We start from the raw sequence: 27,238 nt of genomic DNA, 5'->3' as shown, positions 1-27,238 counted from the left end.
CATAGCCACCCACTGTGACTTCGAATTTTCAGGACTAGCCCCTGCCTCCCTCCAACACTTCATAGACAGAGCAGATCCTGGGAACAGATGGGCTCAGAGCTCCTGAGAGGAAGAAAGAGGCACAGCACTGCCTCCGGGAGCCTGTCTGAGGGGGAGACACAGTCCTACCCTAGGGAGCTCCAGTCTGAGTGGGGGAGACACAGCCCTGCCCTCGGGAGCCCCATTCTGACAGGGGAGACACAGCCCTGCCTTCAGGGAGCCCCAGTCTGAGTGAGGGAGACATAGCCCTGCCTCACGGAGCCCAAATCTGAGGGGAGACACAGCTCTGCTCTCAGGGAGCCCCAATCTGAGGGGAAGACACAGTCGTGCCTTTAGGAAGTCCTAATCTGATGGAAATGACAGAGTCTTATGCTCAAAGACAGCCTGATCTAAAAGAAATCCAATGTCAATGGTAGAGGCACAGCCCTTGGAGACTCTCCATTCAAAGACGGAAAACCCAGCTCCTCCCTTCGAGTAGCCCCTAGTGAGATGCTGGGGACAGAGACTGCCCTCGGAGACCTCCCAGTCTGAGAGGAGGGAGAGATCCAGCCCCTGTCCTCAGAGAGCTTTCATTCTGAAGGAGAAAGCACAGTTCCTGGCTCCAGGGAATCAAGACTCTCACAGGAAAAAAACAGTCCTCAGAAAGTAATAACATAAATGCAAACTGAGAGAGACCGAACACAGGCCCAACAGAGCTGGGGTGGGACGCTGTCTGTGCTCATTCACACACATCAAGTCTGACCTGCCCTGCTGGCCCCTACCCAGGGAGGTGGGTGGCTTGTGGTCCCTGGTTCCCTGTGAGGTCATAAAAGGGAATAAGGGGTTTACTTGTGCCTGGGAGGAAATGCCTCATTGCCTTCCCGGAGGAGAATGTAAGTCTGACCCCAGAGCCAGGAACCCGGGGACAAAAACGAGGTTAGGGTTAGCACAGGAAGATGAAGGAGGGAAACTGGAGCCAGGACAAAGTGTAAAAGATTTAAAAATTCTAAAGGACTAAAAGATTTTAAAGACCAGTCATGGGATGAAGGTGCAGTGGGAGGGAGGGAGGGAGGAAGGATGGGAAGCATTGGAGGCCCTGGTCACAAGTTTCCAGGTGGAGGAGTAGCAGTAAGAACTGTGTGTGGGAAGAGGCTCATTAACATGTGTACATGAGGGTAAAAGCAGAGGGAGGCAAACCTTAAGAGACTCTTAAACGAAGAGAACAAACTGAGGGTTGCTGGAGGGGAGGTGGGGGGGGGTTGGGCTAAATGGGTGATGGGCATTAAGGAGGGTACTTGTTGGGAGGAGCACTGGGTGATGTATGTAAGTGATGAATCACTGGGTTCTACTCCTGAAACCAAGACTATACTGCATGTTAACTAACTCAAATGTAAATAAATTAATTAAAACAAAGACCAAAAAAAATGTGTGCATGATGGGAGTGAGGCAAACCCCAGGGACTGCCCTGAAAGGGCCCAGCAGGGACGCAGCCATCTAGGCCAGGGATCTGTTTTACCTTTCACAAACTGTCAGTCTACCCACTGTTCTTATGTATCAGGTACCTGCAGGGCCTATCACTCAGACCCTTTTCCTTCCAGACCCCCAACCCCCAGTCACCCAGTGCAGCGTCCCTGTTCACTCCTCTCCTTTCTCCCCCTCTTTCATAAAACCTGAACCAAGGCCCTCTTCAGGAGACCGAAACATCTTGTGATAGAGTAAATCACCTCGCAGTATCAATGCTTCTAGAAGAACATTTTAAGAGACTTTACCTGGAAGAGAAACAAAAACCTAAAAATCTAGTGACAGGACTTCCGGCAGCGAAAAGAGCCTGAGTCCCAATACCCCTCAAATGCATTTATGAACAAAATCAGGCAAAGGCAAAGGCAAAGGCAGAGGAGGGGAGGCATGTGGTCTGATTTTAGCAGATTTTAGCTTTTCTCAAGCCCTGAGTGCCCCTCTTATCTGTTGCACGGATGCCTGGAATTCTTCACCAGGGGTCGAGTCTTCTGATAGAAGGCCAAACCAGTCTTCAGAGCACTGATGGGGATCTGGGCTGACCCCAGAGGGAGTGAGACTGATGTCAGGGCCTTCAATGGCAGCCCATTTTGATGACAGCAAGGAAGGAGGAAGAGAAGGCAGAGGGACCAAGGGAAGGGAGAGGACATGGTAATGGGGCACAAACCACCGAACCGCCCATTTACCCACGACTTAGCCCACAGCAGTGTGACCCCAATAATACCCCAATAATACCACAGCTAGATGCACCCACAATTGCTGGTTCCCTCCCTACATGCACCTTATACAACCTCTCTACAAGCTACACACAGTATTGGTTTTCAAACACCTGCTGTACGCTTGATGCCTTTGAACATCACGACCAAGCTACAAGGTAGGCATGTTAATCCCATTTTATGGATGAAGAAACTGAGCCTCTTAGTGTCCAAGTGACTTGCCTAAGCTCACCCAGCCAGGAAGTAGCAGAGGCAGGATTCAAACACCTAGCTCTTTGCCTTCAGAGGTCAAAAGTTAGCAGCCAAATTCACTGCTAACAGTCAACAATGGCCATGTGCCATTTCTCTTCTGCCCTTCAGGGCTTGGGTTTGCTAACATTCAGCATCCTCCCAGTAGATCTTCTTACCAGTGTGGATCCCCAGCAGCCTGCACCATTCCTGGGCCTTCTGTTGAGGGCCAACAGAGAAGATGGGGAGGTGGTAAATGCACAGATGTGTCACTGGCACAGAATCAAGAGATCACTGCGTCCCCGAGAAGCTCGGGGAACCTATGAGAGTGTGTCTGTCAATTATCCCTCATTAGCAGCCAGTATTAAAAGCCAGGCTCATTCTTGGCCAGGCCTATGGTCCCCAGATGCCCATCTTGGCTGGAGGTAGGGAGGGTCCAGGCACAGCCCTGCTTATCAGCCCAGCTTTATCTGGCCCAGGAACTGCTGGTAAATCACAGCCAGGGGATTGGCTCTGGTCTTGTCAACACCAGGAGGCAGCCGGCCACATGCCAGGAGGCCCAAGGATATTTCATTAAGTCAGACCCTGGTGCTGGAAATAAAACCCCCAATTAAACACTTCCCCTCCCGGAAACTGCAGCGGCGTCTGTAATCAAGCTAACAGCCGCCCTTCCACGTGGATGCAGGCTCTCAGGGCTGCGGAGAGCTGCTCATGAATCCATTAGTTCTTGCACCCTTAGCAACAACAGCGGCCAGCAAGGACTACTGGGCCCCATCTGACAGACGGGGAAGCTACGATTCAGAGACGGTAGTCACAGCCCCATCCCATCGTGGTGGAGTGAGGGTCAAAGGCAAGGCTAGAACTGAAGGCATCAGCTTGGGGTGGGAGACAGCAGGGGTAGCGCATCAATCATGACCCAGGAGAACTACACGGACCCAAGATCAAATCCTGGTTCTGCCCTCAACCAGCAATGCAGCCTGGGGCACACCTCCCCAGGTCTCAGTTTTCTCATCTGTGAAATGGGAACCATAATGGCTTCTCAGGTCTGTGGTGTGAGGATTAGGAGATAAAGCACGAGAAGTGCCTGGTGCATAGTAGGCCTTCATGACATGGTCACATTGAAAGCCCTGCTGATGCCTTCACCCCAATTTCTCAAAAAAGGCACTCCCCCACTGAGGATGGGGCTGGAACTCAGGACACCACCTCGGCCACAACTCCAGGGCCAAGCTCTGGCCTCGGTCTCTCTGTGGCAACGCTGGCCTGCCATGAAAGCTCCTGGGCTCCACATTACTCAAGGGAGGCACCTGTCAGAGTTTCCGAGAATTGTGAGTTATAAGCCATTTTAAAAGCATTTTATGACTCTCATGTAATGAGAACTAAACTAACAAACAGGTACAGATCAGGAGGGGGTGCAGCTAATGAGACCAGAATGATTTGTAACAAGCAGATCAGCTGTTTGTGGGTAAATGAGGCTGTTGGATGACCCTCAGGCGGCAACAGGCTCTCAGAAGCCACTCAAGCCTTCTGGTTTACAAAGTCTTACTGACACCAGGCATCTCGTTCGAACATGTTCCTTCCTTGACTCATCTGCTTCTGCCCTCTGGAGTCCCAAATTCTGAATTAGAGGGCTCAGAATTTGAGGATGTCTGAGGGCATCCTGTCCCAGGACATCGTGTGGTTCTGAGGCCTGAGGCCTGGCCCCATCTACAAGGTGATGCCTGGATGTCCTCCCTTCCTGGAGGGTCCTCCTCTCCCCTTCTCCCCCCTTCTCCAACTCCCTTTTGTTTCAGGCCTGGCTCTGATGTCACCTCTCTCTGGAAGCCTTCCTGATGCCACACCCCAGGCAAAAGAGGTGGCTCTGACCTCCCTCAGCACCACTTCCTGAGCCGATGAGCTGACCTCTTCAGCCCTGTGGTGAGGAGTCAGTCCTCCTCCCCAGAGCTGACCTCTTCAGCCCCATGGAGAGGTGTCACCTCTTCTCTGCAGCACACCCACACACACTCCTGAGGTCTCATTAGTACCCCTATCTCTTGACATAGGCCTGACCCGAGTGTCTGGTAATTGTTTTAATCCTTTCTCTAGTCGCACATTCCTTTGCCCTGCTCTGCACTCCCCGGGGACAGCATCACTTGGGCTCCCTGCCCTCTATGAGTTTGGCCAATGGGAGGCACAAGTAAAAGGTAGGCGGGCCCCCTGTGTGGCCACAGCCCTGTTGGGTGGCCTCCCCATTCCCACTCCACTCAGATCTAGGAATGCTAAAGCTTCCGCCTCTTAAAAGTCCTTGGTGCTTTATACACCTTACTGGCCCCTTAACCCTGCCCCGCCCCCTGTAAGTGACCCCTCCGTTAAATTCTTCTCAAATCCCCAGCTGAGTGTGTTTTCCTCCAGGACCCTGCCTGCGACACCCCTGTCCTTCTTGCTGCCCACCGCCCCACTAACTCACACTGTGAGGTTTCTCCACAGGCTGTTCCCCTTGATCAGCCCAAGAATGCTCCAGTACTGCCCCCTTCTGCTTTCACAATCCCTGGGTGGGTGTTAGGGAAGTCCCTGGTGCCAGCCTCTGCCAAGGGGACCACCAGGACAAGCCAGAGACCGCAATTATGCTGTGGGAGCCCACGGTGGGTCTCCCTACAGGTCCCTAACTCAGGGAGGGGAGAGTCAGTGATCCTGAGTGTCAGAAAAGGGAGTGAATTAGCCTGGTGAGTCAGGGAGGGGGTGGAGACTGGCAGGGGGCCTATGCAGTGGCCAATATCTTCGTGGAGAAAGCAATAAAACTGTGTTCGCTCATAAACGGGCACCACCAGGACCTATTTCCTGCTCAAATAAAATTAAAGGTGATGGATGGAGCTGCGAGTGGCAGGCAGAGCTGGGGGCAGCTTAGTGTTGAGTGATGGACCCTGTCCTGGGCCCGGCTCCCTGGGGTCTAGAGGCCCAGCCCAGGCTGGCCAAGCAGCTAGTCCCAAACCTCTCGGAGGCAGGGAAAGTCTGTGTATTGGGGGAGGTGGGGGAGGTAAGTAGGGTGGGTGGAGAAAATTAACAGCAACCATTCTTCAAGAACCTGCAATCCTCCCAGCGACCCTTATCACCGGATTTATCCCATCTCCCAGATGGGCGAGTGAGCTGAGGCACAAAGCGGTCTGGGAATCTGCGGAAGCTCACACAGCCACTCACAACATCGGCAAACAGAACCATTAGATTGTAGGACTCGACTTTTTCATTTGTAGGGAGAGGCCAGGCCGCTCACCGCCCTCTCTTGGATGAAGTGTGCCCAGCCAGCAGAGGCCCAAGGCCACCCACCTGTCGTCATGCCCGGAGCCACAGCGACACGCACACATGCGCACACACGTGCATGTAGGCTCACTCAGCCTGGTGCAGCAGTGAAACGCACTCTCAGCCAGACTCCAGACCTGATTCCTGGGTCTGCTACCCACTAGCTTGTGGGCTTGGAAAAGGCACGTAGCATCTCTGTGCCTCAGGTTCCTCCTCTATAAAATGAGAGCATAGTCAGAGTACTTGCTCATGGGGTAACGCTGTGAGGATGAAATGAGTGTAGGTATGTAAAGTGCTTACAACAGGCCACAGAAGTGCTGCGGGCGCGGGGGGGGGGGCACAGATCCACCCTGCATCTTACCAGGTGCACGTTCTCCCCCTGCACACCTCAGGGTGAGGTGGGGGTCCTGAGAGAGCAGAGAAGGAAACAGCCTCCTAGCACTCCTGCTTGGGCTTCATCTGACCTCAGTCCTTTGTTCTGAGGTGATATCCACGCCAGGCCTTCCCAGGTGCCCTAATGTTCCAGTAAGGGGCTGCCCCCTCCAGGAAGACTGCCTGGCTTCCCATAGTATGAGGACATTTGCTTTTGGGTTGGTTTCTGCTTGAAGGCCTCTTCGAGGCACAGTGGTTAAGAGCACAAGGCTGGCTTCAAATCCTGGCTCTACCGTTTACCACATCATCTGGAGCAAGTGGCTGAAACTTTCTGGGGCCCCAGTTTCCTCAGCTGTACAACAAGCAAAACCACAGGATAATTGTAAAGAGTAAATGAATACTCTGCTTTTAAGGCAAGACTTGGCATGTAGGTCGCCAGTACATATTAGCTATCATTATTATGAGAGTCTTTTCTCCCCTTACTGAGACTATGAGCTCCTTGAGGCCAGGGTGCTAGTCTCCTGTTAGCCTCCCTGGTGCTTGGGATAGACAGGTAGTGACGGGGGCGCATTAGGTAGCCCTCTGAGCAGAGTGCCCCCCGCAGGCTCTGTAGGTCCCTGCACTCCAATGACTCTCGCACCCACCCAGACACACCTTTCCTGGTGCAGGGTCCCCTGCAGGCAGGAGTGATCTAGGGAGGGAAGCCCACTGGGGAGGGACAACCCCAGCAGCACCCTGATGACTAATCCCACCTGTGACCAGTGAGCCTCTGAAGAGTCAGGAGGTAGCCAGGTACCACTACCAGGTATGGGGCACCTACAAACACACGTCATACGTACATACATACACACATACACATACCCAGAGTAGTGATGCCTCTGGGTAACCCCCAACCCTAAGTCTGTTCCTACCCAGTTTCTTTCCTGACTACTGGATGGAGGGGGCTTACATTTCTCTCTTAAGTCAGGGGCTGAAACCCCACACTCTACCCTCCCCCTGTCACATGCCAGCATAGGCCCTAGCCTAGGTTACACCTGACACCCCCCACTGTACCCCCCAGAGGAAAGACATGGAGCCCACCCATTAGGAGGCCTAAAGATCTTCTGGGGTGGGGACGGCTGTGCCTCGGCAGAAAGGCAGCAGTGTGCACCCTGCTCCAATCCACCCCCCTGCCCCCCAGCCTCCTGGACACAGGGAAAAGGAGAGAGGACTTACCACTGCTGGCCCAGGGCAGGTACCAGGGGCAGCTGACATTCACGAAGGAGCCCGGCAGCCCGTCTGGCCAGCAGGCATACTCATCGAAGGTCCGATTGCAAAACAGGCCTGGGTGCGGGAGGAACAGTCTCTGAGTCCCCACCCGGCCTGCCAGTGGCACATCCCCTCCACTGCCACCGTGGAGGCTGGCAGGGCAGAATCCCTGCACTCGGCTAACCTCTGCTGAGCACTCGCTGTATGCCAAGCACTGTCCCCACCCAGCAGGTACCAGGCCAGGGGACTCAGCCACTTATCAGCAGTGGAACTTCGAGCAAGTTACTTAATGTCTATTTTCTCACCTGTAAAATGGGACTAATCCTGAGCCCACAGGGCCTTTTGGAGACAAATACTGTGTTATATAGATACTTGAGCATGGTAATTAAGTGCTCAATAAATCCCTATGGGCCATTCTTTTTTTTTTTCTTTTTTTTTGGAACTTTCAGTGGACCCATGATTTATTCAGACTCCCTATGAAGGCAGTATTCAAACAAGGGAAAGACTGATTATACACTTGCTGAGATCAAAATGGAAGACCACCTCAGTGTGAAAATAAATTGCAACGCAAACATCTAAGAAGAGTGCCTATAGGCCTATTCTTAAAGTATACATCATAGATGAGGGGGGAACGGTAGCTCATGAGGCTCGAATAACCCTCTACGGCCGCTGTGCTGTGATTGCAGGGTCCAGCCAGCTCCAATCTTCTGCTCTTTAGACCACCCCATAAACTCCTCTGAAACATTTATTCCTATAAATATGTTGGTTGGGCCTCCAGCCCCAGCACAGACCAGAAGTGCTAAGGAGGACACAGAATGGAAAGGCCAGGTCCCTGCTCCCAAGAGGCTCGAGCTGGAGAAAAGGGGAATAAGGTGGCACCCCCAGGGATCGGGCAGGTGTGGCATCCTAGAGAGGCAGATGATGCCCAACCATAGCTTGGGGGTGGGGAGCGCCTTCAAAGTCTCCAGGGGATTGGTTGGGTGAGGGTCCCACCTGGACTCACCTGTGGCTGGGGGTGGAGCCTCAGTCAGGAAGCGTTGGCACTGGTGTCGGTATTCTCGCCATTTCTGCACTGTCTCTGAGAGGGACACAGTGGCACCCTGTGGGGGGGAGGGGAGAAATGGAGGCCCCTTGGGTCCAGCCAACCTCTCTTTTCCCCCCTGCCCCCACACCCCCTTTTTTTTCATCTCCAGAGAACGGTAGAGCCCGAAACTCCACCAGGCATTGGCTATCTCTGAAAGGGGGAGAAAGTCACTACCACAGAGGCACTCTGGTGGATCTTTTCACATTTTTATCCCCAAGTAGACAGATGCGTAGCTTGATGTGTATTAAGTGGCCAGCACATGTCTACTGAAATGATGATTTGGGGGGCTGAGTGGGTGAAGGGGGAGTGTGCCGCATTCTGACCTCACCTAAGAGGCAGAGTTCCTGAGGGACCACGGCTTTGTGACTGCCATGGACTCCTTTCCCAGTGCCCAGTCAGCCTACCTGCAAGGTTCTTGCACTTTCAACCATTCTAGAAGGGCACATGCCGGCCCAGAGTGGGAGAGAGACTCAGTCAAAGTCACACAGCACCCCAAGGAGCAGAGCTAAGGCTAGGACTCTGGCTCCCCCAGATCAGTGACTGTGATGGTGTATTGGGAGGCATGTGGTGTGGTGGGATTCAATGCTACAGAGCATTGAAATAGGCCATCATGTCATCCGGGGGGGCCGACACACCACCCATTGTCCCTTTTTCTAGCATAACGTTAGAGATCAAATATTCAGCCCAGCTTCTATCACCTGAAGTAGTCCTGAGGACATGGGATCAAAAAAGTTCCAGAACAGGGAGATGTGGCTTACAATGGGAGGGGTCCCCCTATCTGTGAGTAAGGGGATATGAACCTCCATTTTTAGATAAGGTAACCAAACAGATTTTTTAGCACAGATTTTTTCCCACCCATGTGAGAAATGTCCCTTCTGAACATTTGCATGCACTTCCTGTAGATATATCTTGGGATTGTGATTTTTTTATTTGTATTTTTTCCTCAACAGTCTCCAAATGACAAATACTCCTCATTTAGAGTCTGCAGAGGCCAAGATGACCAGGGAGCCCCTTGCATAAAATGTAGAGCCTATACATGATTTAAAACAAAAGTTCACTTTTTTGAAATCACAAAAATACACTCGGGTGCTAAAATTAAAATAGCTTCTTTTCGGGCGCCTGGGTGGCTCAGTCGGTTAAGCGGCTGACCTCGGCTCAGTCATGATCTTGCGGTCTGTGAGTTCGAGCCCCGCGTCGGGCTCTGTGCTGACAGCTCAGAGCCTGGAGCCTGTTTCAGATTCTGTGTTTCCCTCTCTCTGACCCTCCCCCATTCATGCTCTGTCTCTCTGTCTCAAAAATAAATAAACATTAAAAAAAATAATAATAAATAAAAATAAAATAGCTTCTTTTGGGCAGCTTGCACCCTGGACTTGGTGCTGCCCTAAGCACATGCTGGATGTGGTTTTGAGTAATCCTGCCCTGGTTTAAGCTGAGTCCTGGTTTATAGGACACCTCCCACAAAGACACAGGTTGTCCTGTGCTCATATCTGCCCACAAGGGAAGCGCCAGGAAGGGGCCCAAGCTTGCTTGAGCCCCAGCACATTCTCCAAGTAAGTGTGCCCAGGCCACAGGTGGCACCACCTGAAGGAGTTCTTCTGAGGGCAAAGGTCAAGTGTATTTGTTTGAAAAACAAATAAAAGAACAAGGAATAAAACACAACAGCAGTTAAGGCAGTGTCTTGATTTTGGCTACAAAAGACAGGTCAGCAGAATTTTTCACTAGAGCCAGTCCTGGTGGATCAACCCCAATCCCCAGCTCACCCCTTTTCCTTCTACCCCCACCCCCTAATGCAGCAGCTGGTGGTAAAAGGGCAGAGAGGCTGGGGAGAAATCCTCCTTGATCACTCTTTCTAGAAGGAAAGCAGGCAGAAAGCAAGGTCACAGCTGGGAACTAGGGCAGAAGGTGTGTCTGGGGCAGGGAGGGAGAACAGGGAAGCCCATGGAAACTAAAAGTCTTGGAGTGGGGATTGGAGTGGGGTTAAAGGCTAAGGACAGCACCATGAAGGCCAGCTTGGTCACCAACACTCCAGGGAGGTTCAAAACAGAAGCAGCCCTGTCACCTGCTCTGAGGAGAGCTTCAGATATAAAACTATCTTAGACAAGGACTCCCTGGGGCAGGATTGTCTGCCCCCTCAGACTGTTGCTCCCTGAGGCAGGGCTGTCTGCCCCCTCAGACTTGGGATCCCTGAGGACAGGGCTGTGTCTCCCCTCACACTGGGGCTCTCTGAGGACAGTGCTGTGTCTCCCCTAAGATAGAGAGCTTCCTGACTTCTTCCTGAACCAGCTCAGGGTCTCCAACATACTGCTTACTGTACAGCCCTGCCCTCCAACCTCCTACATAAACAGCATGAACTACTGGGACCTCTGGTCTCTCCCCGACCAAGTGTTTATGGAAGCCGTATTGTGCCAGACTCTGGGAGGTGGTGGGGATGAGAAACGTGGGAAACACAAAGAGGAAAGACAGGGCCCTGACCTGAGAGAGTTCCCATGCTATTTGGGGGGTGGTGTCAAGGGCTGGGCAGCACAGAACAGAGAAGTTAGGGGTGGGAGTGTTCAGAGGGTGGTTTGGCCCAGGCTCAGTGTAGACTCAGCTTTGGGGGACAGGCTGGGCTAGCAAGGGTGGAGGGTGGGCGTTTCAGCAGGAGGGCCCAGCAGGTACAAAGATGCAGAGGTGGGGATGTTGATGCTCCTGCCAGCAGAGAAAGGAATTTCTGGGCGAGGGAGAGAGCAGTGGCCAGGACTCGGACAGACATGAGGCTCTGGTCTGGGACAAGGCTGATGACGTCCAGTAAGCAGGGCCCAGGTGCTCCGGTGAACACAGTAACACAGTGGAGGGTGAATAACCCTGGCTTTGGGCTTAGATCCAGGCCTGACCCTGGCTCCCCCATAAATTAAGTTTGTTACCTTGCCCAAGAATCTTAACTTCTAGCCTCAGCCCATACATGTGCAAAATGGGAATAATAATAGTCCCTACCTACCCCCTGCCCAGGATTGTTGTGGGGATTAAGTGAGTCTATGCTTAGAATGGCCCCTGGCACATGGAAAATGGGCAGTCCATGCAGTCCTTCTCACGATTTCTGCTGTTTACAGGAGAAGGGGGAGGGCAGAGTGGATGGGGCAGCCTGGCTTCCTGGGGAGTCTGGGCGCTACCTCTCCCTCACTTCCAGGATCAACAAAGTCCCAGGAGGAAACGGACATATTTTCATGCCAAGGCCCCATCATTCTGCATCGTCCAGTGGCAAACCCAAGTGGGGATGCTCGGGATTCCATGCCCCTGGGCAGGGAACTGTGAGGAGGGGCAGGCCCTGTCCACCAGCCCCTAGCCCCGGTTCATCCTCCCCTGGCATGAGTCCGGGCTCCAAGCCTGAGGAGGTGGGGCTGTGGGTGCTGGGTACTGGGAAAGACCCAGTTGTAGATGCTCCTGCCTCACAGGGCAGCAGACCAGGCCCACAAGAGGGCAGCAGTGGCGGGCTAAGGTGCCACAGTGAGGGCAGGATGGAAGTTTTAGAATCAGGACTTACCAGGTTTTATGAGATCTCTCTGAAGGGGATGGAGAGATAAAACGGAGACAATGGGCAGGTGGGAGTTATAATAAGGAGGGGCATCTCTCAGATGCAGGAGTTTGGGGAGGAAGCAGGAGGTGAGAAAGAGGACGCCAAGAGGGAGTGGTGTGCAGGAAAGTGCAAGTCCTGGGTTCAAATCCCAGTTCAATCTGTTAATGTGGGATTGATAAGATGCACTTTAATCCTCTGGGGCCTCAGTTTCCTCATCTGTACAACAGGTATATTATTCTTCTCAAAAAGTTACTGTACTGGCGCGCCTGAGTGGCTCAGTGGGTTAAGCATCCGACTCTTGATTTCAGCCCAGGTCCTGATCTCGTGGTTCCTGAGATCAAGCCCCATGTTGGGCTCTGCGCTGAGCATGGAGCCTGCTTGGGATTCTCTCTCTCCCCATCTGCCCCTCTCTTCCACTCACACACACACTCTCTCTGTCTCTCTCAAAATAAATAAATAAACTTAGAAAAAAACAGTTACTGTACAGATCCAGCAACATAAAGTAGATGAACACCTTTATGAATCATCAAGCCCTGTACAAATGGGCAGTCTTAGAAGGAAGAGGAGACAGGAAAGGACATATTTGGCATGGATGCTCCCAAGGTGACAGGCTTTCCAACACCCTGGAAGGTACTCCCTCTCCAAAGACTAGCTCCTAACTGAAAAATTCCTCCTACAGTTTTCTTAGTGTGAATACATCTCTTCCTTTTCTGGAAGCCTTTTTGATTGAAGGAAGGGGAAAAGAGACCTTGGCCTCCCTGGGCCACCGAGGTGGGAAAAATGGGAGAGGATTCCAAAGGAGAAAGAGAACTCCAAAGACGAACTCTGGGGCCTCCTAGCTGACGCAGCCCTTATCTTCCCCAGCAGCTCCTCCCCAGACCCCCAGACCCCTCCCTCTCTGCCCTCCTCCCAGAGCCCACAACATCACCCTGGCCCCAGTGCCCTGGAAGGGTGGGGCTGCCAGACCCCTGGCTCTTTGACCCCCCATTAGTTTTTTCTTAAGGGCTCCAGACGTGAGCAGAAGGGCAAGGCAAAGAAAACTGACACACGTTGTCATATGCACAGGAACCTTCACATGGGTGTCCTGTCATCCACATTATCAAACTCATCATCGAGCACATGCTTACATACCAAGACATGACAGTCTCACTCTCTCTCTCTCTCTCTCTCTCTCTCTCTCACACACACACACACACACACACACACACACACACACAGTCGGGTACACACTCACATGCTGAGACATCATCCCCACTACCGTGTGCGCACACACACACACGCGTACACACACACACACAGACTCCTCGACTGACATATGCTCAATTCACACTGTCACATACATGCATACAGGGAAACAGCCACACATTCTGTCACAAGCATGCTATCTCTCACCCACACGCTGGCACAAACTGGCAGAACCCATTCACACACAAAAATGTCTCTCTCTCTCACACACACACAAACCTCCCCATAGACACAGTATCATACATGGGGTTGCAAACACATATACGCTGCCAGACACACAATTACATGCTGAGACGTTTCACACACCAGTGGCTCCCACACCAGCAGACTACCACACGCAGGATCACGCACAAATACACAGAGAAACAGGGGCTCATACAACCCACACCCTTCTCCTCCTGGACTCTCTCTGTGTTCCTCTATCTATCTCTACCTCTGTATCTCTGTGTCTCTCTCTCACACACACACACACACACACACACACGCACGCAGAGGAATCTGCCTAGGGCCAGGCTGCAGCTAAGGAAGGGCCTGTTTTTGCTCAGAGAAAGGGACTGGAGGGCAGGATGTGGTTTCTTGGTTGCTCCTGTCCCGGGGCCCCCACCCGGGATCCGGGTCTGGGAGGGAGCCCAGCTCAGAACAAAGTCCACGCTGACCGCTGTGCACCCTGGACTCCCTCCGCCCTTCACTAGAGTACAGAGGCGCAGGCCTCCAACAGCCCCTCTCCAAGCCCTGTTCTGCCCTGAAGAAGGCTTCCAGATTCTGGAGGACAAAGGGGTCAGTTCCCCCATGTGCCTCAAGTTGCCATTTCAGGGTTCCGGGGTCTCAATCCTCTCCATGACTTTATGTGGTAGAGCTTGTGATCCCCGTTTACAGGTGAAGAAACTGAGGTTTGGGATGGTGAAGGGTGCTACCCAAGATCACCAGCTAATAGCAGACCTGATATTTGAACCTAGTTTTCTCTGGTTCTAATTTTGGGTGTCCAAGTCTTGCCTGTCTCCTCATAGACCAGGTTCCTCACAGGGATGGTGGGGAGGTAAGGAATAGGGGAAAGGGGTCTGGTCCTTTCCAGGAACAATGAAGCAGTGGCCTGGGTCCCTTTCTTTAGAGGTCGATTTGGCCACTACCACCTGCCCCCCTCCCAACCCCAGCTGCTGGCCAGACCAGAGAGTGGACAGCTCACTCTGTATTCTTCCTTCAGCCCCACCTGGGAAGGCAGGTATTAGGTACCAGCCCAGCCCCACACCCCTTTCTCCTCTCTGAATGTCCCCTTCCTGAATGACTGGGTCATCTTACACAGGAACTTCCCTTTTCTGAGCCTTTTCCCCCATCAGTGACATAGAGGGAGTAACTCTGGCATTGCTGACCTCATGAACAGACAATAGAATGCAAAATTCACCCATTTTTAGAGTCATCTACATGGGCATGGGGTTGTACCACAATGACTGCAGTCTAATGTCAAAGCCCTTTTGCTCAGCTCTCTGTGGTGGCCAGAGATGCTCAGTGCCCCCCAGGAACAGAATCCCCAGAAAGCTCCACCCTCTCTGCTCAGAGCCTGGCTCATCCTGCCCGTTTCTGCCCTTCCAAGCCCAGGGCTGAGGAGTCAGGGGATCAGAAGTAAGAGCAGGTCCAAGGAGCCCAATTCTTCTGGGAAAAAGAACTTTGGGGAGAAGCCAGGCAGCCTCCAAAACCTCTCCATCTCCCTGAATCCAAACCAGGTCTGCAAACTCGGCCTGGAACAGGACAGAGGCAGACAGCAGGGCCTTCCACCTCCACCCAGCGCAGCCCCAAGGCCGTAAAGGTGAGAGCCAGGCAGTAATGCTAATGCGTCTGCAGTCTTGGCTCCTGAAAGATCCCAAGTACACCAGAGAAGTCAAGGCCTGGCTGAGGGACTTTGCGAAAGGTTCTGGGACAGTAGGGGGCAGACAGGGGTGTCTCCTGTGGCTAGGGTCAGTACCTGGGCTGGAGGACAGGGAGAGGAAGGGAATGAGTCCAGAAAGGAATTGGAAGGGGGCTGCTGAAAAATGGGCTGGCACTTAGCTAGGGGGCAATCTGTCCATATCTGGATTCTCAGCCAGGGTGGAGTCAGCCTTCACCAAGGCCATGCCGCCTCATCCTGCCCCCTCCTGTGCTGGGACAAATTCCAAGGCCTGTACAGGTCCACTCCCCAAAGCTCTCAGTTCTTTAGGTCTGGGGGTAGGAACAAGAGGTGGCTCCCTTGACACCAGTCAGGCCACCCAAGCCTGCACCTCCTCTCTGCTCTAGCAACCTCACAGCATCTTTGGACATCTCCCCACTCCACAAACAGGCCGACTACACCCCCCAGCCCAGGAGCCCAGAGGCAGGAAAGGCAAGAAGGACAGTGAGGGCTGCAGAGAAGGACTGTGGAGGTCCATCTGTGGTCTGCTCGCCAGTAGCATCCAGCGGGCCAAGGTGTCTCTGTGTGTCCCAGTGCGCATCCCGGGTCACCCAGAGAAGTCAGAATGGGGGGTCAGACAAGTGTGTGAGGGGGACACGGCCGCGTCCACCGGAGCAGGGAGCCTCCTATGTGTTTGCCGCAGGGGCTGGGGTGGGAGGAGGGCACTCAAGTTCCATCTGGGAGGTCAGGAAGAAGGACAACTAGCTGCCTCTGCAGGGCCCCTGGGGCTATGAGTCAAAAGCTGTGCCTGGGGTGCTGCTGAGGGGGTGATGGAACTGGGTGTCCACACCCTGACCCTCTCGTCTTCCCTGAGCCTTCTCGCAGGGTCTTTGAGGAGCGAGCAGGGTGGGCTGGGGGCAGGCACCGCGGGGAGGGGTCAGAAGCGTGGTGGGAGAGGTGAGGTCAGGGGAGGGGACGAGTCGGGGCGTACCCCGGAGGCGGGCAAGGGTCTCCGAGGAGAAGGAGTTGGGAAAGTGGTCTGGGGAGATGCGGCGCAGAAGTCAGCACAGGGCGGCCGCGGGGCAGCTGGGGGCCTGGTGGAGGGCGGGGGCGGCGAGGAAGCGAGATCCGCGGGGTTGGTACCTTCAGCCGCCGTCCAAGCCCCCACCTCGGGCCGCCGTCCGAGCCCCCCTCCAGCCCCCGGGGCGCCCAACTCTCCAGTCCCTGCTCCACCCCCGGGGCTTCGGTTCCCACCGCCTGCGGTCGCGGAGTTTCGCTCAAGTCCCGGCCGCCCCTGCCGGGACCGGCTCCCGCAGCGCGCAGGGCCCCCTGCCTCCCCGCCTTCCCCCCGGGAACGCGGGTCTCACCTGGGGGCGGGGGCCGGCCCTGCCCACCGCCCCGAGCAGCAGCAGGGCCAGGCAGAGCGGGCTGGGGGCGCCGGCCATGGCGGGGGGGGGGGGGGGCGCTCAGGACCGGGCCATCGCTGCCACCTGCGGAACCGCGCGCGGCGACTGATCCCGGGCGGCCCGCGGCGCCGGGGGAGGAGCCGGCGCGGGGCCGCCCCGCCCGCGGGAGGGGCCGACGGGGTCCCGCGTCTTCCGCCCCGGCCGCCCCGGCCCCCTCCCCGGTCCGGCCCCGCTGCGTGCGCCAGTCCGTCCCGGGCCGGGGGCACCGGGCGCTGCGCTCCTGGCGAGCGCCGCTCGGACAGAGGTTAGCGCGGGAGCCGGCTACCAGCCCGCCCCCCACCCCCGCGCCCCGGATTCCCCGGGCTGTGGAAGGCCAGGCCACTCCCCCCCCCCACCTATTCAGGATACCCCAGAGGAAACTGAGGCCGGAGGGGCACGTAGGACTTGTCCAAGGTCACCCGACCCGTCGGACCCCTCCCGTAAAGTGTAACCCCAAGAGCTGTGAGTGACTAGTATAAGATACAGCCACCCGGCGGGGTTACCCCCTCCCCAGGTCCTCTCCTCATTTCCAAGTTCAGTCCGGAAGATCGCCCCGGGAGAACTAAGTAAGGTTGAGTGAGGACCGGGGAGGGGAAGACAAATAGATCAGTGGAGCCCCGAGGCAGAGGGTCTAGAGATTTTCCCCACTCCTGCAGCCTCCACAGTCCTTGCTCTGAGTCACTAGGCCCTTAGAACCGTGTGTCCGTATGCCAACGTGGGCCCGTCGCTATTTCCTGTGTCTCCTGGATCTTTGTCTTCGGCTTTGTAGGGACTCTGTATTTTACCTGCCTTCGTGTCCACCGCTCCCCGCCTCGACCCCCCAAACAGAGTGCGGGCAGGGGGTGGGGGCGGTGGTGCACAGGCCACCCTCAGATTCCCTTCTAACGGCCAGGCTGTGGGAGGGGGTGCTAAAATGCACTGACTTTACTTCCCTAATAAACAGTGGGAGTGGGAAGAAGGGATTACTCCAGCTCTAAAACAACTTTGACGTCACTGTTGGGAAGGGGGGGGGGCGGGTGGCTGCAGCACGCAGTCCTGGAGCCGCCATAGGGCACGTCTGTATCACTCCAAAGGGAAAGAGAGTCTGTGAGAGTAACTGCTCCTCAAGGGGGGAACAAAACTTCTCCAAGCCCTGAGGGGAACTGGAAGGGGTGGAGAGGAGTGGGGAGGTGGGAGGAGACAGCCAGTAGGAGGAGTCAGGGACTCCCTTTCGGCAAGACGGACCCTCCTCTCCAGCCAGCCTCACCTCCTCTACCTGGGAGTCTTGTATTTCCTTCCCCGCCCAGAAGTCAGTCTACAGTCAGCTTCCTCGCGCCACATAAGACTGACTATTAGCATGTTCAGGGGCCCCTGGGTGGCTCAGTCTGTTAACGGTCTGAGTATCGGTTTCGGCTCAGGTCACGATCTCCTGGTTTGTGAGTTCAAGCCCCCCCAGCCAGGCTCCTTGATGACAGCGCAGAACCTGCTTGGGATTCTCTTCCCCACCCCCCACCTGTCAAAAATCAATAAACAAACAACAACAACAAAAGGTTATTAGCCAGTTCAGCTGCACCTGACAGGAAACCCCAAACAACAATGGTGTAACCAAGGGCTTTCGTATAAAACAAGGCCAGTGGTTCAGCCTTGGACTGGAGCAGTCGCTCCCTGATCATTAGGGCTTCCCCTGTTCTACTAGCTTCTACCATTCTCATGGCCCAAGCCTTCCACCAAAGGATCCAAGGAGGCTGCCCCAGCTGGCGTCATGACATCCAAATTCCAGCCAGCAGGAAGGGGCAAAGGGAAGAGGAGGGGTGCGCCTCTAAGGGTAAGGACAGGTCCTGAAATGGCAGTTGTTGGTTCTGCACCCATTGGTCAGAACTTAGGCGCGTAGGCACTCCTAACTGTAAAGGAGGCTGGGAAAAGTTCCCTTTATTCCAGCCAGCCGCTGGCAAGGTTAAATATTGGGGGTTTTATTACCCTTCTAGAAGGCAAAATTAGATATAGATTTGTAGATGATATGGACATCAATATAGATATAGGGAACAATTTGCAAGCTTGGGGGTTGGGGAAAAGAGGAGGGAGGAGGAGAAGAGGCTAGAGGAAGTATTCAGACAGAACTGGGCCTTGGCCATGAATTTATCCACCTCCAAATTACATTTATTCAATAAATATCTATTGAACACCTTGCTATGTGCCAGACCCTGAACTAGGTCCCAGGGAGAATGTGGCAATGCTGCCCCTACCCTCAGGAAGATTATATTCTGTGCAGGTGAGAGACATTAAACAAATAATTATCAGAGCCATTTCTATTACAATCACAATCGTGATCCATACCTCTGTGAAACGCAGATGTGGTGGGAAGTCCCGTGGTCAGTACTGAAAAGACCACTTTCTTTCTGCCAGCGGGCTTTCTCTGACTGGGAGGAGATTTTTGTGTTCAGCCAGTGCAGGCTGGGCACCCCTAGGAGCTGCTCTCAAGCATGGACGGACAGAGGTGGATGGATAACCACCCCAGCTCCTGCCCCAGCTCTGAGGATGGGTGCCAGTCTCTCCGAGATCCCAGGGCAATGCAGCCCCAGCCTCCCACCACTTCCTTCCCTGGCCTGGCCTGCTTTCCAACAGTAGGGGACTAGTGCTTCCTAAAAATAAACTCCTTGTCCTCAAATCTTCACCCCCAGGTCTGCTTCTGGTAGAGTTCAGCTGAAGTCACTGGGCATATGAGAGCATCGAGGGACAGAGGTGGCCCCCTGAACCCAGAGGCATTTGGGTGGCAGATTCCTCAACCTCTCCTGGAGGTCCAAAACCCCTGAGTTTTTTCTGATGCTACCTCTCCTCTCAGCACATCCCCCCACCCCCCCCCCCGCCCCGGGTTGTGATGGCCTCCTTCTCACTAGGTGGGGCTCCCAGAGGGTGAACATTCTGTAGTGCAGCACCGGCTGGCTTAGTGAATGCTCAGTGTTCACAGACCCTTCCTGGTTCTGTCTCTGGGTATGATGGATGATACTGGGCACCATGCCCTAGGTCTTCTGTGGAAGTACCTGCAGCGGCTGGAAGGTTGTATATCAGATGTTTGGGAGGATTTGTTTTCCCAACTTGTAAGTGAGTAAGGGTCAGAGTAGGTCCAAGGTCTGATTGCCTTGCTTTGCTTTGCTCTTTTCTTTTCTTTTCTCTTCTTTTATTTTCCTTTCTCTTCTCTTCTCTTCTCTTCTCTTCTCTTCTCTTCTCTTCTCTTCTCTTCTCTTCTCTTCTCTTCTCTTCTCTTCTCTTCTTTTTTTTAAACAAGTTAACACCTTTCCCTCCTCCTTATCCTGACTCCAGAGGGTTCCCTTTCTCAAACCCTTATCTAACCTCATCCCTGAGCCCATCCGTTCGTTACCTATCATCTAGGACCAGGTCCTCCAAACTCATAGCATCTAAGAAGCCTACTTGGGACTGCCCCCAGTTTGTGTCCTGACTGGACCTCTTGCATGTGCTTCCTCCCACCTCTCTGCCTTTACACTCAGTCCCCTCTGTCTGAAGTGTCCTCACTTACCTCGCCTGCCTGAACTCCTACTCATGCTTCAGGACCCTGCTCAGGCAGCCCCCTCTCTATGCAATGTCTCCTCAGCTCTGCCCCTCAATGCTACTTCAAGACAGCATAGGCACTCTGGTCAGCAGCAGGAGCCCTGGAAGTTTCCCCTAAGCTTAGTTCTCCTTCGGAGTTCCCCAACTTCTGCCCACCCTCAGAGCCTCAGTGAAGAAGTTGCCCCCACCTGGAAGCTTTCCTTAACCCCTGCCCCCCGTTCTTGGGGACCCCAGTCCCTTGTGTTTATGGCCATCTGGGTACTCTGGAACCCCCTTGAATGTTTGCTGGTTAATTTCTCAGTTAATTTCTCATGGACCCTGAGTCCCTTAAGGGCAGGGACCTTGTTTTACTCCTCTGTAAGCCCTCAGCACCCAGCACGGTGCTTGGCACATACTAGGTACTTAGTGATTCTTGTTTAAAATAAGAAACAATGAACTGAAGCACTTGAACCATGTTCTGTCACTGTCCTTGCGACTTTCTCTTGTTAGACTGTGGGCTTCTTGAAGGAAGGGATGTCTCCTTGTTCATCTCTGGATATCTAGCATTAGCACAGGTCCTGGGCACATACTAGGTGCTCAATAATGTTTGTTGCATGAAAAGGGCCAATCCCAGTGTCCAGTGAAGTGCCTGGCACAGAGTAGGTGCTCAAAAACTTATCAGAAGAAAGATGGGCTGGCAGAGAAGACAGATTATGTCCTGGGGAGTACAGTTTTCTCCTCTCGCCACATGGTTATCGGGGCCCCTCCCCCAGGCCCTGCTATGGTCTGAATGTTTGTATCCTCCCCGCAAATTCATATGTTGAAATCCTAATCCCCAAGGATTTTGGAGGTGGGGCCTTTGGGAAGTGATTGGGTCATGAGGGTGGCACCCTCATGAATGGCATTGGTGCCCTTATGAAAGAGACCCCTGAGAAGTCCCTCCCCCACCACCATGTGAGGTTGCAGAGAGAAAACAGCCATCAATGAACCAGGAAGCGAGCTCTCACCACACACAAAATCCACCAGTGCCGGGATCTTGGACTTCCAGCCTTCTGAACTGTGATAAGTAAATGTTTGTCATTTATAAGCCATCAGGTCTATGATATTTTGTTACAGCAGCCCAAATGGACTAAGGCTTCCTAGAACAAAGGGCAGGATAAGCTAACTTAGAACAGAGATTTGATCGGATGGAGAACTGTTTCCCGAACTAACAATAACCATGAACAAGAACAATAGCCACAACTTATTGAGTCACCACTCTGAGCCAGATGCTGCTGGATGCTTCGTGTGCCCTGATCTCCTCAAGTATTATGAGCACGTACAGGTATACCCATTGTATGGGCAAGTAGACTGAGGCTCGGGGATGAAAAGCGAGTTGCTCACAGAGCAGCACTGACATTCATCGCCAGGGCCACCTGCCCCCAAAGCAAGCTCCTGATGAGCAGCCTGGATCTGCAGAAACACAGAGGGTTCAGGCTCCAGCTCTACCAGCCTGTCTCGGAGGCACCTCCCCTGTGGCTCCTTCCTCTGTAGCCCCCAGCTCTGGGTCCCACTCCTTACCCCCATGCCCAAAGCTTCTCTTGTGGCCCTAAAGCAGGGCACCTTCAGCTTTCACTAAGAAAACGTGGTTTTCAGATCACTTTCACAATGAAAATGGGAGTCAACTGACACATGCACCTGAGGAAAAGAAAGACGTTGCAAAGCCCTTCCTTATGGAAACAGACCTGAGAGCCGTCCACTCCACCCTTTGTCCTTGGCTGAGGAAGAGCCTCTCCTTAGTTGGAAGGCCTGGCCAGAGGGCAGGGCAGAATCCTGCAGCTTTGGGAAGGTGGAGGGCAAGGGAGTGGAGTAGTGGAGAGTAAAGGGGAGAGGATGGGAGGGGTGAAAACCTGCTAAAAAGACAGGCGTCTCCTGCCCATATAGTTCAGCTCCTTTCTGAGCTCCAAGTCCCTAAGAGATGTGCTTATTTTCCAAATCTGAAGACTACCCCCTCTCCCGGGGGTCCAGAGGAGGAAAGAGCCAATGTCTTTTAGCCTAATATAAACACACGTGCACGCACACACCTCCACACAGATCTTACAGCCTGTCAGTCTTGGCTTCAAATCCAGCTCAACCGCTCACTGAACATCTCTGAGCCTTGGTCTCACAATCTGTAAAAGGGGCATAATAATAAAAGCCACCATTTACTGAGCACTTGCCTTGCTCCAGGCGTTGATCCAGGAGCCCTGTGTTACTCCATTGAATGCTCACGACTGCCCTCAGCCTCGTCACTGCGTCATTGCCCTCGTTGCATCATTGCTGGTGAAGTCTGAAGATCCACCGGCCACAGGGAGAAAGCAGAGAGTTAAGGAGAGGGCCCAGGAATCCAGGAGCACCTGGCTGTCGCCAGCAGGGAGGCGACAGTGCTGAAGGAGTCTGTCACCGGAGGAGGGCCCTGCGGACAAGGGCTCCATGCCTCTGCCTCTGGCTTCTCTTCTGCCTCCTGTCCCAGTGCTTCTGGAAGGAGCCCTGGTTGTGACCTGAGATCATTTTTATCCCCATTGTCCCAGTGAGGACCCTGAAGCACAAAGCGGTGGAGGAACTAGCCCAAGATGGCTCAAGATAGCCAAGATGGCCTGGATGTGACCGGCTGGCCCCGGCACACAGACTACACAGCCCGCAGGCACCGCCTTGCAGAACTATTGGACGATCAGAACCAGCACTTGCCCAGCACCTGGCGTAAATAAGTCCTCAGGAAACACAACTGTTGTGCCCCGCAGCCCTCCATCTTCCCGCTGTCATACCAGATGTGCTAGGTCTCAGCAAGACAGCAGGTGCAGCTGCCAACGTCCAGGGTCTCCAGCTTAGCACATCCCTTCCTGGTCCAGATGGCTACCACCCAGTCCCCCAGGTCTGGGGGCAGAGAGGAGGCCGACTGAAGCAAAGAGGCCCTTCCCCCCGCCCCCAAACCATACAGTGCCACTCTCGCTGCCCCCCACTCACCGGTCCCACCGAGTTTCCCAGGTGCTGGGTTCTGTCCAGCTCTGGGCAGTCAGCTGGGGAAGATTTACAGCCTCTTGAGCTACAGCGATTTCTGCTCTCTTGGGTGGAGGCAGCACACTGTATTTTCAAAGGGGGCAGATCACTGTTTTCATAACTGACTCCTCTGTTGAAAGAGAAGTCAGTGGGATTGCTCCTACTTTACGCAGAGGGAAACTGAGCCCCACGGGAGTGGGAGTCAGGGGATTTGCTTAAGGTCATTTAGCAAGGTGTTGGCAGGGTTTGTGCACCTCTGGATGAAGGAGTAGGAAAAAATGAGGCAGAACAGCAAAGGTCCTCTGCCTTCTCCAAATGGGAACTCTGGCCAGAAACGACGGGGCTCCCTCTGGGCGGAATCTGTGTCGGCAGTGGGGAGAAGGTGAGAAAAAACCCAGGGGAGGGAGGGAGTCATGGGGAGAGGGGCTGGGTAAGAGCTGGAGAACCAGTGAGAGTGAGAAGGAGAAAGAACCTTCTATTCTCTTCCTTTTGACAAGACCATTGTATCGCAGAGCTGGCTGAATGCTCGCCAAATCCAGGCATGTAGCATGTGTTAGTTCCCTGGGGCAGCTGTATAATAAAGTGCCCACAAACTAGGGGGCATGCATGATAGAAATTTATCATCTCACACAGTTCTGGAGGCTTGAAGTCCAAAATCAAGGTCTTGGATGAGGGCTGACAGGGAGAATCTGTTCCAGACCTCTCTCCTAGCTTCTGGTAGCCTCAGGCAGTCCTTGACTCATAGATGGCATTATTCCCTGTGTCTTCACATTGTCCTCCCTCTGTGCAGGTCTGTCCCCAGATTTCCCTTCTGTGTACAATGCCAGTCATACTGGATTAGGGCCCACCCTAATGGCCTCATTTTAACTTGATTTCCTCTGTAAAGACCTATTTCCAAACAAGGTCACATTCTAAGGTACTGAGAGTCAGGCCTTCAAGGTCTCTTTCTGTGGGGGAGGGGGGATGTGATTCAACCCATAACCCATTAAGACCACATTTTCCAATGTTCCTTGATTAGTTTCCACTAGTGCAGCAGGTAGAATGTGGAAGAAAGTGGTATAGGCCACCTCCGGCTTGGTCCATGCAACTTCCCACACAATCCTTCGCACCCTCTCCTCCTTCACCTTCCACCTGGTGCAGGTGATCTGGTGGAGAGCTCTAAGTCCCCCAGGGGACTGCACAACCAGAAACCAGCAGTTTTCTGCTGACCTGCATTGCACTGTGTCTTGGTAAGCCACTGAGATCCGGGAGCTGCCTACCCTGACACATGTGGGGGGCACGTACTCCTGAGTCTGTGAGGACCAGAGCTAGTTAGACCAAGCACAGGGCTTGTGAAGGTCCCCTCTGTGGTTGCAGTTAGGCGAATGGGACGCCTCACTCTGGGCCCATCTCCTGCTCCTCTGTTCCCCTCACCATTGTCAGCCAGTGGCAGCACCAGAAAGCGGACTCTGGGTCTGTGTGGCTGCGGCCCCTGGGCCCAGAGAGCAGGCCCGGCCCGTTTGTTCTTATCCATCTGGCTCCTCTCTACCACTCATCCCTGTGGTTACCACCTATCCGCCTTTTCTCTGGAAAGAAGGTCGGGGGCCGAGGAGAGGGTAGTTGTAATAGAGCCCACACTGTCCATTCACAGAATATTAAAGCTCTGTAGGAAAAGAGGAAATGTGCCAACTTGTACACGTTTGGAAATCAAGTGAAAAAGAAGCATCACACCTTCTCACTGTGGTCTTTCAGCACCTCTGTCATGGCCAAGAAACCCACTGTGACCAAGATGAAGAATGAAACCAGCATCAGCCTGAGTCTAAAATAAGAGGTGTCCTCAGTCTAACATGCTTACCAGCCCACCAGCAAACAGCCTCCTTCTTAGAAACTCTTGCCGGCTGTTCCGCTTGTGGAATCCTTCAGACCAACCAACCCATCACAGGGCCCACAGGCCCCACAGGCCTGAGGAGGAAACTCTCTGCACAGAGGCCTGTGCGGGCCCAGAAGTTCTCTCTGGAGCTGGGGTGAGGAAGCTGTAACTGGTCATCAGGAGCCAGGATCACCTCCGGTGCTGAGTCAAAGTCACTGGAAAACCTCGCCAGAGTCTCCCAAGCACACAGGGCAGGTGGGGCCCCTGGCAACACCCTGACTCTCAACCTGGAGCCTTCTAGATCTCATTCTCACAGACACATTCAGGCTGGACGAAACCATCTCCCTTGGTTATCCATAAAAGGAATGTGATAACCCACTCACTCCTTTCTCCTAAACCAAAGAAAACAAACACAAAACAAAGTCTGACCCCTCCCAGCAACCTGCACCTGTGTGCCTTGACTCTCTGAGGTCACATCTGGGATCCAGCTTGAGGCATCAGCAGACATCTAGGACTGGCCCTGCAGATGTCTCCTAGACGTCCACAGGATCACAGCCCAGAAGTTTCCACTCGCATCTCTGGCCAAGTCCTGGTTGACTTGTGGCATGGTAATGCTTCAGAATTCCAGACTGGCATATGGTTAGGGGAAGCTTGGAGCCTCCTTCTGTTGTCAACTTCTGACCCTGAACCTAGCCTCTAGTGGACCTGCGGCTTTGGCCAGAAGTTTACATTTTCCAAGGACCCAATCTTTCGCCTCTCAAGGCCAGCCCAAGAGTCACTTCCTTCCCTGTTCTGGAAGTCCTTATCCCTAGTGCACTCAGTGATCCTCTGGTTTCTGGCTCATTTGTCAAACGGGATGGCAAACAAAGCTGATGGAAATACTCAGCACCTAATAGCTCAGATGTCCAATCCCCCACCATCCAGGTGCTCTCAGGGGGAGCTATTTGGGGGGAGAGGGCTCCCAGAATTAAGTCTAAGCATGGCAGTTTGGAGAACACACAAATACTTCTCTGAGACGAAAGTTAATGGTGCCAGCACTGTGCTTGGGGGGTGCGTAGCCAGGGGCCCCAGAAGTCCTGGAATGGGAAGCCATGGAGGCCTTGGCAACAGTGGGCAGTGCTGGGGTCTCAGCTGGGGTCTCCAGAGCTGAGGCTCTGGAACTGATGGAGGCAAACGGAGGATAAGGAGTGAGTCCCCAACATCAAGCCAGGTCGCTGGATCTGAGATATGAAGATCAAGTCCCCACAGATCTATCCCTTCTCTCTGCCCATCAAAGAGTTTGAGATCACTGACTTTTTTTTTCCTGAGGATTTCCGTCAAGGGTGAGGTAATAAAGATCATGTGCAAAGCAAGAGCAGGACTAGGCTGACCAGCAGACAGGTACAAGTTGATTGTAGTCATTAAGGATTATAGTAGTCATGTCAGTCTGGGTGGCAAGTACCCCAAGGAGGTACCCACTACCGTCCTCAGGGCCTTCATCCTGGCCATGCTCTTCATCATCCTGATGCAGTAGGACTACTGGGGCCACAAGACCCATATGGGTTTATTAGGTGCTGAGGCTCTGTGCCAATGGTCCTCATCCCTGTCCCCCTGGCATTTTCTCAGCCCCTGTGCCAAGGGGCCAAAGACTAGCAAGCCTTTGCCTGCTCTGCCAGGTTTGCCAAGGCCACTCCAATGTCCCATCCAAGACCCACAGCTCTGACCCCTGGGAAGAGATCGTCCCCGAAGTCTCTTTGTCAGGAATCCACTGACCCACACCACAGTATCTGGCGGTGGTCACTATGTGGTGCTTTCATACAGGAAAAATCAGTGAGCTAAACCTGAAAGCAAGCTAACACACAGAAGTTCCCCCAAACATGGAGAAGGGGCAGGTTCTGAGGAGCAAGTTCTCCCGCAGGCTCCCTAGTACCACCTGGTTTAGGGGAGAGACTCTGGTCAGAGCGTAGGACTCTGTTTTCCTTTGCCCCTAAAGCAGACCACCTCAACTTTCCAAGTTTCCTCGTCTGTATAGTACCCCCTGCCTGCCTACTTACAGGACTATTGTGAAACTCAAATGAGACAGGGGCACCTGGGTGGCTCGGTTGGTTAGGTGTCTGACTTTGGCTCAGGCCATGATCTCATGGTTTATGAGTTCAAGCCCCGCATGGGGCTCTCTGCTGTTAGTGCAGAGTCTGCTTTGGATTCTCTGTCCCTGCCCGCCTCGTGCTGTCTCTTTCTCTCTCTCTCTCTCTCAAAATAATAAACATTTTTTAAAAATCAAAGGAGAATAATGTACAAGAAAGAGCTTTTGCAACCTGCAG

The 27,238-nt window shown here is 53.7% G+C and overlaps 1 protein-coding gene across 1 annotated transcript in view; it reads right to left on the bottom strand.

Moving 5' to 3' along the window:
• GLP1R (glucagon like peptide 1 receptor) overlaps positions 1 to 16,552 on the bottom strand; it is a 35,295-nt gene extending 18,743 nt beyond the window's left edge. Inside the window, exons 1-3 of the mRNA XM_023253938.2 lie at positions 16,475 to 16,552; positions 8,371 to 8,467; positions 7,335 to 7,442 (exon numbers count right to left, since the gene is read on the bottom strand). Of these exons, the coding sequence (XP_023109706.1) occupies positions 7,335 to 7,442; positions 8,371 to 8,467; positions 16,475 to 16,552 (283 nt within the window). The remainder of the gene's footprint in view (positions 1 to 7,334; positions 7,443 to 8,370; positions 8,468 to 16,474) is intronic.
• Positions 16,553 to 27,238: the final 10,686 nt, after the last annotated feature.

Source organism: Felis catus, chromosome B2, assembly GCF_018350175.1.
Source record: "Felis catus isolate Fca126 chromosome B2, F.catus_Fca126_mat1.0, whole genome shotgun sequence".
In the NCBI taxonomy this organism is placed as follows: domain Eukaryota; kingdom Metazoa; phylum Chordata; class Mammalia; order Carnivora; family Felidae; genus Felis; species Felis catus.
The sequence above is the reverse complement of the archived record's forward strand: the minus strand, read 5'-3'. Positions and strand labels throughout refer to the sequence as shown.